This window comes from Anopheles coustani, chromosome 2, assembly GCF_943734705.1.
Source record: "Anopheles coustani chromosome 2, idAnoCousDA_361_x.2, whole genome shotgun sequence".
In the NCBI taxonomy this organism is placed as follows: Eukaryota; Metazoa; Arthropoda; class Insecta; order Diptera; family Culicidae; genus Anopheles; species Anopheles coustani.
In genome coordinates this window covers 63603167-63620235 of record NC_071289.1, presented here as the reverse complement: position 1 = coordinate 63620235, position 17069 = coordinate 63603167, and the positions used below count along the sequence as shown (strand labels likewise).

The 17069-nt window shown below is 40.1% G+C and overlaps 1 protein-coding gene across 1 annotated transcript in view; it reads right to left on the bottom strand.

Annotated features, from left to right (window-relative positions):
- The window catches only part of LOC131262628 (cyclin-dependent kinase 14), a 124163-nt gene that overhangs the window by 68029 nt on the left and 39065 nt on the right, over window positions 1-17069 (bottom strand). Inside the window, exon 2 of the mRNA XM_058264675.1 lies at window positions 16382-16459. Coding sequence (XP_058120658.1) covers window positions 16382-16459 — 78 coding nt within the window. The remainder of the gene's footprint in view (window positions 1-16381; window positions 16460-17069) is intronic.

Genomic DNA, 17069 nt, shown 5'->3' with positions numbered 1-17069 from the left:
TTTGTTTTTGCTCTAGATACATATTTAGTTAAGAACTCGTGTACGAGCAACGTGATATGGAAATTACTATATTTCCACACGAACGATACCAAATAACCATTATTTTACGACGAAAGAAAACAATCATTTGAGAACGGATGGAAAACCGAGAATAAGAAGTATGTAAGGCTACATTTGATCAGATTTCAGAAGTACACGGCATAATACTTTAGCTCGAATACCACAAGCAATATATTCACATTAATTTTAAGCTTTAAAATACATGCAACGAAAACAGGCCGCCTCTTCAGGCTATGTATTAAAACGATATTTGAAAGGAAAAAAGGACGACCGGAACTGTAAAGCTGCGGGAAGGGATTCGCTCGTCGCATTTGGTGAAGATAAAATGTCCGCAAGATAAAGGACAACCATTAAACAACTGGACAACAGGAAACCGAAAGCGAAACGGCAACCTCCAAGCGAAGTAAATCAAACATGATAAATGCGTCACGTGGATCATTGGGATCATTTTTCATTTGCCAGTTTGCTCTAAGCCTGCCAGCCTGCGAAAACATTGCCCCCCTGGATGAAAGCGGCAAGGCTAGAAAATGGAGAGTGCCTCGGTGACTTTTAATCCTTTTTCCTGCATCCCAACCTCAACCCCCATCAGAGTTGACTCGAGAGAGGGAAACCAAAGCCTCATCCTTGTCGGTTGGGAGCAGGGATAGCGTGACGCAATTGGCGTCGACCGGTCAAGGGTCCTTTTTTAAATCCTTCCGATCGGTTTCCGAGCGGGAGGAAGACGATTCATTTCAACACCTACAGCCGAAGCTATGTGGCTCTCTGGAGGTTGAAAAATGACTCTTTTATGATAATTATCATCCCTCACTAATCACCCCCCGGGGGTGGTTATGTGCCCTCCGTGGTAACTGGTGTGGTCGAGAAGGGTCTTTCAAACACCCACAACCATCTATAATAAATCTGGCACCGGTCCATGACTTTCGAGGGTTTAGTGAAATGCGATTTACCAGATGCGTGCCTTTAAAACAACAACATTAAAATGATACAAATAAAAGAATACATTGAAACTCAAATAAATTTCAATCAAAAGAAACTTAAAGCTCTCCTAATTCCAATCATTTTCTAAGATTTCACACAAAAGCAAACAAAAGAGATGAAACTCCCACTCAGACAAAGGCAAAGTTTCAAACAGCTTCCCCTTACAATAAACAGAATATGTAAATATTGATTGGAAATTTTAAACAGTGCAAGCATTGCAATGCTTTAAGGAAAAACAATGGAACCAGCGGGATCCTTTTTTCCTTGGGAGGATAAACAATTATTTGCATTCACTAATCGCTTCGCTGACAGTATCGACGAAGGTTGAATAAGCTTGGCAATGAGGAAGGGAAAACATTTCATTGGATACATTTTCATCGATTTAAATCGGTCGAAATGAAACGATTTCCATTTTCGTTTTCTCAATCATGCTCTTGGAGGTGTTGTTCGTAGTGTAAAAGATCAGGGTTTCCCGAAAATGCGAACGTACGGGCATATTCCCCCCCCCCATAAAACATGCATACCCCGCGGAGCGCCTGCAGACGAGAGCGTTGTAGGAAATAGGAAAAGAAAAATGGCACCGCGATGATGAGCGCGGATTATCATTTAATGAAGGGTAGTGAAAATCTCTTCATGGGGTTTAACCCCCCTATTCCATTCGTCTCTTCGCGAGGGAAAGATCCATCCATTCACCGAAAAGATGGGGGACGGAAAACGTTCGTTCGTTCGTTCGGAGGGTGACTGGAATTCCGCTCCCATAAACCAGCGGCTGAGGAAAGAAAATCAACTTTTCCTAGCTTGTAACGCTTGTTGTCGTTGACTCTTACGAGAAACCGTGTGGGATATTCTCCTCTCCCTCCCCCACAAAGGATCCTTACCAGATTGCCAAAAGTTGCCCCTCATCGATCCCATTTCACCGCCCGACACGACTTCACGACAGGAGATAAAACCATTTATTACACAATTTTCATTGGATGTTTTCAATGTGCTACTGGCTGTTCCGACCCTTTCCCGGCATTCCAACCTTCCCACAATTGTGCCAGCAAGCCTTACGCAGAAATCGATGGGGGAAGGAAAATGCAGCCTACGTGAATGAAAATGTTTGTCCACCGCTCTCGCCTACGTTGTCCTTGGTAAGGAAAGGAAGGGAGGTAGGATTTTCCTAAATCGATCCTAGATCTCTGCACCATTCGCTAACTTACAAAAGGGCGAGAAGGGAAGATGAAGATAATCGGTATTCCGAAGGAAAAGAAAAGGAAGTTTTCCATTTCGCCAGACGGGAAGGATGAATTTGTTGCCGAAAAGAGAGTCTACCATCAATCATTTTGAGTCGGTCGAGGGTTTTTCTGAAGCACTGAAAAACGCAGGATTGCGTAATGACAGCAGTCCAGTTGAAATTTCTACAACGTTCCAAAACAGCTTACAATATTTATTTATTGTTGCATGGAATGGTACTGTGGCATCTTCTTAAACCATATCTTTCATAAATGTGATGTAGGTTAAATTCTTTTTTAAACCAAACCAACTGGTGACGGTAATAAATTCCCACGCATTGTAAAAGTAGCGTTACAAAATTTGAAAAATGAATCAAGATGATTTTCCCTAGCGAGGTTTGAAAATGCCAAAATATTCAACTCCGTATAACCTCCGAAAACGTTCACACAGCACGGCATGTTTCGTTGACGTTTGATGAAGATACAAAACCGCTGTTAACTTATCTCGTGAGATCTCTTCCACACGGCGTTAAGCTACCGAAAAAAGGCGAAAAACGGTATGCGTCAGAGAAAACCACATCTGATAGGTACATTGCTGTGGGGCTTAAATTTGAAGCTGACACAGAAAAAACCTACCAAGAACGATGTTCAGAAAACCTATAGTGAACATGAACATTTCCCCCTACCGGAATAAATGCGAGCACGAAGGAAAATGAGCGTAAAACCATTAGCTCAAGATGGTGGAAGTTAATTGTTTTCATCTTTTCCTGCATTTTTTCTGCACCGGTACAGGAGATAAATTTAGTGTATGTATGATGGGGAAGACTACATAGTAAACCACATATACAGAAACAAACATGCTGTTTGCAGCTTCCTTCTGCCGTTTTAATGTGGTTTGCATTACAGCACAGCCGGAAGATGATATGCTGTGCAAGCATAAATTCTTACCACATGCCCTCGATGTGACACGCCGTCATTAGAATGTACCATAAACCCGACGCACTTGCTTTGGCGCTGTCGACTGCCGCCGATGCTCTTGATGCTCTTAAAACAACGTCGCTCTCACCGGGTTGATCGTATTCTTACGCGGAGAACATCTTCATCACTCGATACTTATGGGTTTTAATCGGATCGCCAGTTTTATATTCGCGGTGAAGCATAATCTAAGACGAAGGCACATTTTATAAACACCACACACAAGAAACAGGATGTTTTATGGCACATGGTGATTTCAGTACGGTAACAAGTGTCTATTATTTATCTCCGAAGCAAATAAATTTTATAATTACTTACGAGGAAACATCATCGTTTTTCCAGCATTCAGTAATGGTAGGGTGTCTATCTTAGAGACATTCTTGCATTGTAATTTGAATGAGGCCCGTAAATTTCCTATACTTAGCTCATTTTACAACCTCTCTCAATTTCTAATATTTCAAAGAATGAAGATATCGCCAAGACCAATTTACTGCGAGCTGACAAGCTCCCAATTAATTTTCCGGGTTCATTACCGGAATCAAATAGCTGACTTATTCAGAGAGCATAAAACCGAACTTACCCTTGAAACATAATACAAAATATTATGAACAGAGGTTCATCCCACATAAATCAAGTCGAGTAGGGGTCTGAAAAGTTCGACCCGCCAGATGATTTTTTTTAATAATAAAATAATTTATAAATTTTTCCAAATGTTTATGTTATTTTCCTAGTAAAAAAATTAATCCTCCAAAAATGGTGTAAAATCACTTTCAAAACATTAAAGTATCGTTTTAAGTATCTGGCCCGCGTTTGCGGACTCCATTTCAGCATCTGGCCCCTTGCAGGAAACGAATGCCGACCCCTGGTGGTAAATTTGAAGATTTATTCTTTAAATGTCTTTTTGTTCTAATTTATACAAGGTTATTCAGTGAATTTTTTTATTAGGGTAAAGAGCCAAATAGGCTTGCTTTTCAGATGAATTTGTGCGAAAAATATACGTTGCCAAACGGAAGGCAAAAACGAAAATGGCTTCCAAAATATTGTTCGCAACATTTTGGCTCATTTTTATTTTTGTTTGTAGCCCGAAAAACAATTCTCATCTTTCGATGGATGTTTCATTTCACCGTTTCTTTCCTTTCCATTCACACCAGCAACAGTACTCGGGTGGGAAAACTTTTCAATTGTCACTCGACGGGTTTTCACTTGTGAAATTAGAAAAGTTTTTCAACTCAGTTCCCTGAAACGAATACCCGGCAGGGAGGCGGAAACGGTGAAGCGAGACGTTGGATTTCCTCCAGATGGATTTGACACGAGGAAAAATGAGTTTTCCGCTTAAAGTGATGTTCTGCTCTTTAAATAATCATTTTCGTTCGTGGTGTCTTCACAACAAAAATTTTTATTAATGAAAAAGCAGTACAAACCAACACCACCAAAACTAATAATTTTCATGATATATTCGATGCATTTTCTAGCCAAAGTTATTCGTTGGCATAAAATTAAATCTATGTATGTTTCTAACCACACAATGTCAACGTTGCATCTCTCCAGATCGGTTTCCGACAGCTTTATTATAAATATTTTTGACATTAAAATCGCATTAAGGCACGATATATCGAGGAACAACCCCGAGCGGTACACATTTTATCGACTGAACAGATGATGACAAACTGCGGCCTGTTCCTGCAGAAGGATGATACTTGCGATCCTTTTGCGGCCGGTGGGAAAACGAGTTGACACCCGCTTGTCACTTCATTGGCTATCCAATAACGTTGAGGAATGTGCGGTGAGCCGATGGCATCCAACGATTCCTGGCCGTCAAATGCAGGACAGAAAGCAGCCAAAAAGATACTCTCGACCGGCACGGTAAGTGTCCGGGGAAAATTCCGCCGGGAATGAAAATTATTATTGACAGCTTCATTGGACGAGCGACACGTATTATAATGGTGTTTGATGGATGGGCGGGAAACGGAGAGGACTACAATGTTAATTTTTTCTTCTGTTTTTAAATAACACAAAAACACGAAAAGAATGCCATACAATTTTTTTTTAACATCACTCAGTTGAAAAGAGAAAACAAAGGAACGTCCAAAAGAAACATGAACGTGGCTTTGATGAAAAATCGCAACCAAGCGATACTAATCCAATAAAATATACGCTTTTCGCATTCTTTGGAAACCAGTAGTGCACGATGGAAACTCTATGCAATAACGACTTTCGAGAAAAACAAAAGCCAGTCCCTTCAACCGTACGGCTAGGGAGCTTGTCAAAAACTATTAGTTTAACCACCGATCGCACCCAAACGGGAAAAAATAAGCGGAGAGATTGAATGCACAAGGCGAGATTTTTATCTTTCCGTATCTTTGGCATTTTTTACGAAAGCTCGTCTGCCCTTTGCTTTCTGTTCTTCTCTGTACCACAAGGCGGACATTTTTCGTTTTGCGCCATGCCATTTTCATTTTTACGCTTCTAGCTACTAAAAACAGGAAGGAGAGTGTTTTTTTTTTTCTTAGTTGGTCTACCAACACACAAAGCCGATCGTCGGGCTGTCATGAATAATTCAAGCGCACACACGAACTTTCCCGTAAGCTCGAACCAATCGAACCGGGCACGCCCAGTGTCGCCGTGCGAAAGTTGGGTGAATTTTGGAAGATGATCGTGAAGCAAAATGCCAGACAATAACATAGCGTCACCAATGAAAAGAGAAAGGAAATCCTTGTGGTTGCGTCGTTGCTGGTTGAAATTTTTTTTTTTTTGCTTGTTTCAAACGTTTTTCAACATTTAAGTTCCGGTAGTTGATCAAATTAAAAAAGAACTTGTTTGACAGGAGGATGGAGATTTATGGGAAAAAGCGGCTGGAATTGCAATAGTTAAGACCCCGAAATTACCATTACAAAATCATAGAGCTATGCATGCATTGGGGCCACGCCTGAACTAAAGTTTCTCATGGAAAATTTCACTTCAAATTGGTTTGATTGAATTCCGAAATTTAAAACTTCCAAGACTGTTTCAACAGGGCAAAAGATCGATACGATATCAGAAAAGCACTCTACTGAGTGAGGTTCGATCCTTTCTATCATGCTGTCCGTATTGATTGATTCCATTTCGATAGATGTTTACCGAACAAAGTGCACCTTTACAATAATACCTTAAACCAATAACGACATTATTGAAACCACTGCTTAAGCAAACCGGAATGGCTGAACCGCACTCTTCAATCACTCGCTAAATCAATCAATCAAACTCAGCCGGCATATCGGAAAAGCTTTCAAAGCGAACTCTCCAGAGGTCAATATAATTTTCCATTTGCAATACCCCATCCAGCGGTGGACATGCAAAAACCGGGAGGGCATTCGTCCCACCTAGAACGAAAGGGGCTCGACACTGGCAGCGTTATTGACACTGATCAAGCAACATAAAACAAACCCGGCATGCTTGCCGAACTCCGGACCTCCACTCTAACCATAATGTTTGCATAAATGAAACTCTCTCCATGACTCATTTGCATGCAAAGTCCTGCCACACGTAACACTGGGGAATTCATTGCCGAGCATTCGCCTGAGCTGGACCGACCTCTGGCTGTCAATGACCTTTTATCGCCGGGGAAACACATGGAAAACACGCAAAAGCTGTGCTCGTGTGTTTATGGGGTGCCAATTTTCACACTCCAGTGATACATTTCACTCTCGCTGCAAGGATCTGGGGGACGGTACGTAGGTGTGCAAACATTTTTCCGAATGTCGCAGGAAGGAAAGGGGGTTCGGAGTTGGACATATTTCGATTTTATCTAGCCCCGCCTAGCGTACCGGGCCAATAATAAACCAACGTTGCCTGGGAAAGCGAGGAAGCCCAGAACCGCACTCTGACTGCGTTGCGATCGCAGGTGACATAAAATATTCACAACATGTTGCAAACTTTTCGATTTTGCTTTTTCAGCTAGAACTGATGAGTGGAACATGAAACAAACATACTTTGCCTTAACTATAAAGAAAAATCGGACCGTATGATAAAAAATTAAGTGTCTGATTCGGCAATTTACAGCTAGGAGATTGATTACAAAATCATACTACTACGTTAGATGACATTAGTACTCAAACTGTGCGCGTTAAAAGAATTGGCAAATTGTTATTTTTTTAGTAGTGTTTTTGACTTCTCTGGCAAGTTTCATGTCAAAATATTAATCCGGATAGGACATACGATTTATTTTGTGAGCTACTACACGAATATTTCTCGTTTATATATTGAAATGTATAAAAAAAGTAGTGCACCTACTACTGATATATCTAATATAAAAAATATAATTGGTGTTAAATGATCATATCAATAATGTTTTTAATTCCGAAAGAATTATTTTAACTTATTTTTATTTTCAATTCAAATATTCTGCCGGAACATTTTAATTGTTTTTATTTCACAATAACCTGATGGTTTTATTGCTAAGCTCTTTTAAATAAACTATTTGAATACACGATTTAAAGTAATTTCAAGAAACAAAGCTACAACATATTGTACATGGAAAGCTACAAACGCTACAACAATTGCGACATAATTTATCGAATCAACCGCAAGTGGTAAAGCAGTTTATCATTTCTCCAATTAAGTGCTTCATTGAAAATGCATAATTGCAGGCGCATCGGTTCGTGGGTCATATTGTGCAATTTGCCTACGCCGCGGTTTTACATCCACCACGATCCAATACCGCGATGTTGCTACACTTAAAGCGAACCAATTCCATAGGGAAACAAAGAGAGAGGGGGAGGGTGAGAGATTGTGCCCTTTAAAGCATAAACCATCGGAGGATCCACTCAAACAGTTTGGTTTCCATCCAGCTAAGGAATGTTCCGCTCGTCGAGCGATGCAAGGAAGAGGAAAACGCGCTCCGTTGTCTCGCTGTTGCGCAATCAATATTTTATGATGTAGCATAATTTGAAGACACACATCAAAGGCATGGCGGCGACCATGGTGGTAGAGTATTTGTATGCATATGGATGTAGATGCTTGAAGCGAACGCCGTGACCGGGGTTCGACAGACAGTTTGGCATACGCAAAATGGAAGATGGTTGAGAGTTGGCGTGCGTGGCTTTGAATATTTTATTCCACCCAATTCCTCCTTTCTGCTATCTGCTGTCGCTTGTGGGATTCTGTTCAAACTGGTAATAGAATTTAATGTCGGAAAAACGTGGGCACAGGTTGATGCTGGAGTAGTGTCGATAAGCATTAAGACTAAGTAAGGATATCAGGGATATTGAACTGATATTGTTTTAACCGTATGTTGTTTGAAGAAAGCATCATTTCCTCGAATTATTTTGAAGAATAAACGACATCAAGAGCTGGTCCAAATTAGTTCAACATTCCTAACCGAAGTTCCATCACCAAAACTTGTCAAATAATCGCATCCCCTTGGACCGTCAGTAGACGTTTCATGTCCTCTGGGTCTTCTTTGCGGTAGAACATAACAAACAACCACAATTTCCACCAAAATCACGCGCTTCAAACTGAGCAGAATGATAAACATGTCCTGAACAAGGTCTCGATCGAACGCAACGCTTCCACCAAACGGTGGTAGGATGTTGGAAGGAGCAGATCTGTTTGAATAGCGGGTGACTCGGTATTCGAATCAGTTCTCGGCGATCCTTCCCAGACCGCAACCACCACATGCAAGCACATGGCGTAAATCTTATCCGAGAACAACCGGGCGCAAAACATCATCATGAAGTATACGTGTGGCTTTGAGCAGGAAGCTCGGGCAAGCTTTGCGAAGCGGTTAAGTGAAATGTTTACTAGCCCTGCGCAAAGAAAGTCAACACATGTTTGCCACCGCAGGCTCGAGAAGAAAAAAATAATGTGAAACTGTACACCGGTTGGGTTGCGCTCCTCACAACGCGCCGTTGAGCCTTCGCTGGCAGCATTGTGATCTAATAAAACAACGGTGAAAAACATCCTCGCTCTAACGCAGGAAAAAGGAACGCTCAACATGTTTTCTTACGCTGCACAAAAACAAACACCAGCGACTCAAAACTGGTAGAAAATGTTGTACACGATTTTGAAGAGTGATTTCTGCCGTACCTCTAACGAGCAAACACGCTGTTCACATGGCGTACCTGAACAACGAATCCACCGTGCGTGCGGCGTCGGTTTACCAAAAATCTTGTTCAACGTCACCCCCTCCGGCCTTCAGTTTCCGCCATATCTTTGCTGCGTTTCGAGCTGGAGAATATCTACTTACGAAGACTACTTTCATGCAGGATCACGTTCTCACTCTAAAATAGGGCACGTTTCCAACACAGTGCTTCTAGTGTGTGACTTCCTTTAAATAACATGCACAAATGATGCAGTGTTTTGGCAAAATTTACATTTTTTATTAGTAAACTAACGGTGATTTTGAAGGAGGCAACGATGCAAACATGATAACAGAAGTGTATATTTTTTTGTCATGAATATCTAATCATAGAATATCATGTTAAGTTTTTTTGTTCAGTAAGAAAAGCCTTCTAGAGAAATGTAATCAATTCAAAATTAAACAGTGAAAGAACTTTGCTCACCATGATTGAAATTAAAATAAAAAAAAGTGAAAGGAAAACATATGCATAACACAAATGTAGGCACCAGAAGTAGAGCATAACGTTGTAAATATTTTTTTCTCGTCGCTTTTACCTACACTAATTGTAAAACAATGCAAAAATATGTTCTAAAAGAAATGTTCAAACATTTTAGTAAAGATAATTTGAAAGTCATTTTTAAACTAGTCAACCGTTCATTAGGATCATGAAACCTAAGCCAATATTAATGGAGTATTCAATCAACCCTCTCTCCTTTCAACTCTCTAATACAATCAATAACTAAACTGGATCGCCAGGAAAATCTTTCCCCGTGCACGACAACCCAACCACCGCGGAACGCTAAGACCTATAATCAATCTACTGGCAAAACAAACGGCCCCGGTTCGTATGAAGTTCACCAAACTGAGCCTCACCATGCTTCCCACCGTTGCACGGAAGCATAAAATGCACAGCAAATAGTCCGGCTCAGGGAACCTAAATTCAACACCGCGCTGAGCCGAGGGCGTCTACACTTTGCTCCCGTCTCTTCGCCAACACTCGAGCACACATAAATATACAACCATAAACACGTGCTAAGACCGGCTAGCGGGACAACATCAAAGAAACTTCATTTCCTTAGTCTTTGCTCGTATGCAACCGCTCCTTCCCCCTGGGGAATAATTTTCCCGATGCACCCGACCGACCCGAAAATGTTCCAGCAGAAAGGGAGTTTGCATACTGTCCGACACGGCAGAGCACATCACATGGGGTGGATACGGTGGGGTGTCATGTTGGTGTCGCATTTTATGCACTGCAGCTGCAACTGCACTCAACCGAACGCGTCCACCCAACTCCGGAGTGTGTTGTGCACTTTGTGTGCAGGTGTTTCCATTCGTTGCGCTTTACGAGAATATCCAGCCCTTTACCATCGCTACCACCCCATGTAATATACATACACACACACACACACCCACGGTTGCGTCTGTCTTTCGGTCTATCGCAGGGAAAATTTTCACCTTCCTCTAGGTACACGCGAACGTACAAACGGCAACATCGTGCACAATTTATTATGTTCCGCTTCCAGCATTTCTACGATGAATATATTGCATCGGGTCCATTTGTCGCCGTGTTCGTATACACATGTTCCTATCGTTCACGAGAAAAATCTCCGAACCAAGCAAAAGGGAGGGCGACGAGGCGGCGAGAAGGCTGGCAAAGCGGAGGACCGCTGATGCACATGCAAGTTCCCGACCAGGCAGATGTGGTGGTGGAAAATAATTTACACAAATTTTGTCTCTGCTCTCATTTACTGCCAATCGCTTCATCGTGCCGTTCGTTTGGTGGCGATCGGACCGGGGCATGGTGGAACATTTGGCGAGCGTGGAATCGGGAGGAATATTGTACCACCCACGGTCCATCCACACCCCAACCCAAACACCACTCCCATACATTCAATATATTTTTTTAACTCCTGAAATGTAGCGAATACACATTCCGATGCACCACTCTTACTTCTCGAATCTTTCGCGAAATGAAAAAAGTAGAGGAGCAAAACAAAAAATCCGACTCTCGTGCATTTATTACCTTGTCGTTTTTCCACCCTTTTGCACATGTTTGAACACTTGTGTCGCTAGGATGACCACAGCGCTGCTTGCATGCAAACGAGCCTCATCGCCACCATTGCTGCAGCAGTAGCTTTAACAACACTCCCTCCCGCCCATTCACCCGAATTGGTTCGCAAGTGCGCGCACGTTGCATCTGCACGGGCCACGTGTCGAGAGAAAACTGTCCGCTTCCGAATCGTGGTACTTGTGCTTCAACTTGTTCGGAATAAACATTTTCTCTTGCGAAAAAAGCAGAACAGTGCAGTTTTTCACACACCGTAGTGCAAAAACCATGAAAAGGGTTTTTTTGTAATGAAATAAATATGTATGCATCGACGATAAGAGTAACAGGAAAGATAAACATAAAGCATCGAAAGTAAAAAAATTACCTTTTGCATTTTCATAGAAACTGGAAGAGCATTACAAAGTTCATGCACGAAAGAAAAATTGTCAATAATAATGTTTTATCAACCAAACTTTCAAATTTCCACAAGAAAATATTAACGAGAAATGAACTATCGCATTAAATGATTCTCAATGATATAATAGAGCATTCAATAACTTGTTTTTGAGGCCAAATAAATAAATTTATACTGTAAAACCAAGAGAAGAAATATTAATCTTACATCAGATTCAAAGCTAATATTTCACCTCGCCTCTAAATCGATCGAGAAATTGTAAAGGAAGAAAACATAAACTGATAATAATGCACAGAAAAATAGATAAAATCTAAACATCTAATCTTAAAAAAAAAAACAAAGTTTACCTAACCTTTTCATACAACCTAGTACGAGGAATATTATATAACTTTATATCAAAATTAAAATAGGTCACATTTTGACCTATATAAAATTTTCATTTTTAATGTCGTCTGAATTAATATCAGCTGATCATTTTTTCAAAACAAAACAAGAATTTTATTAAAATCTTAAGCTACATCCAAATCCAAATCAGATTTTTCTGTTCTGTTCCAGTTTCGAGAACCAAATTGAGCATGTTTGAATGTTTTGTAGCGGTCATTTTGGTCGTTTTTGCTTCACACCGAGCTAGCGGAATGATAGAGAGGTTCATCAACAAACTAAAAACATAAAAAATAGCCAACAATTTTAAGTTGCGGCTTACAATGGACCCCTATTTTACATAAGCTTAATAAGTTATATAAGTTTTATAATTTTTTACTTCCATTTACACTAGTTTTGGATATTAATTGAGACCTTGACTGTCCGTTATACAAATAAACAAATAAACAAATATACTACAAAACAGTCATTTACGTGTTCAAAAACTATTTAAAAATACCGTTAAAACGATCAAGCAAGATTCACGAGTAAAGTATTCGAGTGTGAAGGAACTAAACATCACATGCAAATAAAGATCTTATGCCAACGACACTCTCAAACTTTCAGACGCCAGGCAAAAACTTTCACATTAAATGAAGTTTCTTTCAAATAATTGACTACTGTCGAATTCTATCTTGTTAACAAACACATTAAATTATAATTGTGTAACCAAGTTATGAACTTAAAGATTAATTTTTCGTCCGATTTAAGCCATTGTTTTACCAATAGCTTCGCACAATCGAATCATAACATTAGTGGGAAAATTTTGTCGAAGAATGGCAAATGAGATCCCGTCGAATCTGATAGTCTATGGACAGAAGCTTACTCTTTACTTCCAGCTTGTCATTGCAACCGACAGTTTGCTCGTCCGTTCAACCATTCATTTCCGTCGTTTTCGGTTGAAAGAACATTATCCCTACCGCGTGTGTTATTATCTCTTCTCATACACCACACTGCCATGTGCATATGTTATCTCTAAATGCTAGTGGCAAGCCAGTCTAGCCGTGCACAAACCGGAAGCTGGCCGTGGTCAAGTGCATTTTCGCGTCAATTACTATGAAACCGGCGAAGGATTTGGAACTAGGTTCGTGTTATTTTTTTCGGCTCCCTGGCTTCATAAAATGATATCGAAATATATTTTACAAAACCGGATTCATAAAAGCGAACTTTGGCTATCCACACGCAGCTTGCAACGCGCTGCGGGAAATGGGTAGTGAAATTTTACGATGGAAACGAAAAGCTTCCCTCATCATACTGCTGGCTGTGACGTGCTGGTAAAATCCGAAAAAAAACCCTTCCGTCAGTTCCAACTTATCATTCGGCACGAACGTTAGCCTGCGCATCGAACGGTCGTTTGGGGGGGATAGCATTTGGAGTCGGCGTGAAGGGAAAATTTGACGGCAAAATTGCAATTTCCACTTTTTGCCGGTGAGCTCATTCGGAAACCGATGCGCAGCAAAGCGAAAGGTAGACCACCGGGATCATCCGACTGCGACCGAGACTCTTTCCCGTCTGCTCGCCCGACGCTATTGCTGGGCTCTGATTTGTGCTGATTTCCGCACAATTTTGCGTGCGGTGGCATACGTTTAGCGGGGAAATGAAATTACCAGTTCGGCAAACAAAGTGAAACTAATTAAAAAGTAATTTACAAACACAAGAGGATGCTACGAGCAGATAATAACGCACACCATTCATCAGCAGCGAACGGGTTCGGTGCAAGGCAAGGCAGCGACGGGAAAGTTCTTAGAGCAGAAGCCAATGGAAAGCAAACAAAGGTGTGTATGAGTACTGCGCTATAAGCTGCGCACATAATACGGATTACCATACATTTCTTGATTAATAAAGGGGTCATAAGCCGGCAGCATAAATAGTTTAGGTGATAAATGGTAAGGGTATTAAATACAATTGAAATGTGCGCTATAATGGAAACCATATCAAAAAAGAAAAGAAAAGAAAAGGAATAAATCGTTTTGTAAATTTCAAAATATGTATACATAAAAATAATTTATATAAAAAAATACCAAGAACAGCATGATGAAAAACTCAACGAGTTACAGAGAGAGAGGAATAAAACGATTTACAACAATAAATTGCACAAACGAGCTAATAAAAATGAAACAACACATGTTTTCACGTCAGACGAGGGAATCAACTTGTAGTTAACAATTTGCGTACTAACGTGCAATCCATTTTCTCGCACTACCCGAGAGAAAATCAAACGGGAACCGCGGGGATCATTTCCATTAACCGAACCGAGCGGGTCAGTCGATTTGGGCTGTTTTTAAATCCATTTCAGCGTAATCGCTTTTTTCCCTCACCAATCAAATGTTGCCTGTCGTCACGTCGACATCTGTTCCACCAAAAAATTGTACATGGTTTTGATACTTTATTTTTTGGTGATGATGAACAGATTCAACGGAACGTTAAACATGAACACAGAAAAAGGTTTCTCAACAGTTCTTTAGTTTGTGCATATTTTCTTGTAAAGTATAGTTCATTACATTAAAAATGGTTATACAGTATAGGGGGTTTCCACAAAAAAAAACGGAGCTAAAAATTAAGCATGTAGCATAAAACCAGAGGGAAAAAGGAGGATACGAATGATTATGTTTGCAACATGCAAATTTTACCCATCTCGTGCTACCAAAAATGTAGCAAGTGGCTCACGCGGACAATTAACAAGGGTTGGAAAATCATTGCACCGTGTAATTGAATACATACCGTACATTGTAATTTACGAAAATTTGTTAGACCAGCGTTTGCAAAATCACAATACTGAAACACGACTAAAAAGTTTTGAAACGATTGTATGATGATCAAGTCAAGTAAAAATAATACAGTTTCGAGAGAGGTTAAATAAAAATTCATTTTATAATGCTGCACATAAGTTTACTCAAACTCCAATAAATATAATAACGACGGTTACAAACTACACTCACCAAAACATTTACTTTGCTAATTTACAGCATTAAACATTCCAAAAGTATTGATTTTTACTTTCTTGCTCGCATGTATTACCCTACTTTTTCCGTATACGCTCACATAATTTGCACAACCCATGTAAATGTTAGACAAATTTCCGTACAAGTACTTTCCTCAAGGGAATCAGAAAAAAAGCGATCTCCACTTCATGGTATTACCACTAAAGACCATTCCTCACTATCAAACATCGCCAGCAAGGGGTGAAACCGGAACTGGCCACTTTTAACACCAACACACTATCGGTCAATATTGCGGCCAATTTTACGCCACTAACCGAAGCGATCCTATCCTTTCTCGTGCGTTCGTTAGTTTAAAAGTCTCTCGGCCCGTTCGTTGGCGAGTTCTACACGAGCAACATGAGAGGAGGTGGAGATAAAAAAGGGTGGTAAAAGGTGGTACGAAACAATTTTATAAATAAACAGTTTTATTGATTCAATTCCACCACAGCCGCTTCTTTATTTCCATCTCACTTTCAGATTCAGCTTAGCAGCTGTCCGGGTCGACTTTTGCTTACGTGGTATGTGGTTTGGAAAGTTTGGTTTGATTTTGGACGGCCAATTTTCACCCTTTGATTTCGGCAAAAAAAAGGGTACTCGATGAAGATCGAGACAGAAGTAAGTAGAGTGTACTTTTTAAGGATGGCATAAAATACCCCAAACATTTTGTGGCATCTGACTCTTTAGGGTGGAATGTAAATTGGTTCAGTCCGTGTCCATATTCGATCGGAAAATTTACACACACATACTGAATATCTCGCACACAAGCACACACAAACAGGAAAGAATACTAACAGCAAACCCAGCTGAAGATAAACACACATCGGTCGATGCTGCATGGATGAAAATCGATTCGATGTTTTTTTTCCCTTGTTCAATGGTTCACACCACGTCGTTTTGAGAGAAGCTCATTTCATTTCTTCCCTCATGTCAATCACAACTATGATGACCTAGATTTGGGAGCGATTTGAAAAACACCAGACCAACGGAAATCAAATCCTCCATCCGCGTTGGGAAAACAGAAAACATTGCTTACAAAAATACCCGAAATTTTATGCATGTTGGATATTCTTGTCTACGCACAGAAAATTCTTAGAATTGTGCATCTTTTCGGAATAAATACGAACGACTTTTTGAATATTTATATCGAGGATAATGCACAGAGATTCAACTACAACATTTCTTGAGATTACTTACATAATCGGCCGAAGCTGTGCGATAACCGCTTTTTGATCTTCTGCAGAGCACCTCCTTTTTTCTCACGCATAGTGACTCCTGAAAGAAGAAGAAGCATTAACATATTAGTAAGAAAAGTAAATCGTAAAAATTGTAATCGTAAAAATTATACGTAAAAATTATACTAATTATACTACCGGTTAAAGTAAAATCTAATATTTGAGTAAACACCTCTCTCTGTATTTGATATCGAGAGGTATGTTAATACGGCTTTAAACCGACACTTGTGGGATGAAACCGCTCATTAAACTCTTCCAACTGGATGATTTTCTTCTAATTGGCTGCCAGCAAACCACTTTCTAAAAAACTTCCATTGGACTTTATGTTAAAAATACCGTGCCGGTAATAGAACGCCGTTGTGTAACGGGAATAGACTTAACATAAAGCATGAAAGCGTAAACAAATAAACACATTAAGAAAGGTTTCTGCTTGTTACGTAATCAGTATTTTCATCGCATTTCTCTGAAACAACAATTTCATAAAAATGTCTTGGTACAACTTTTTTGAATTAATTAAAAACATGTGAGACACAAACAAAAATAACTAATGAAAATAAGCATTTGATACGTTACATTGAAGGTAAATAATCTACATGAGGAATGTTTCAACTAGTCACTATTAAGATCGTTCACCTGACAAGTGGAACCAG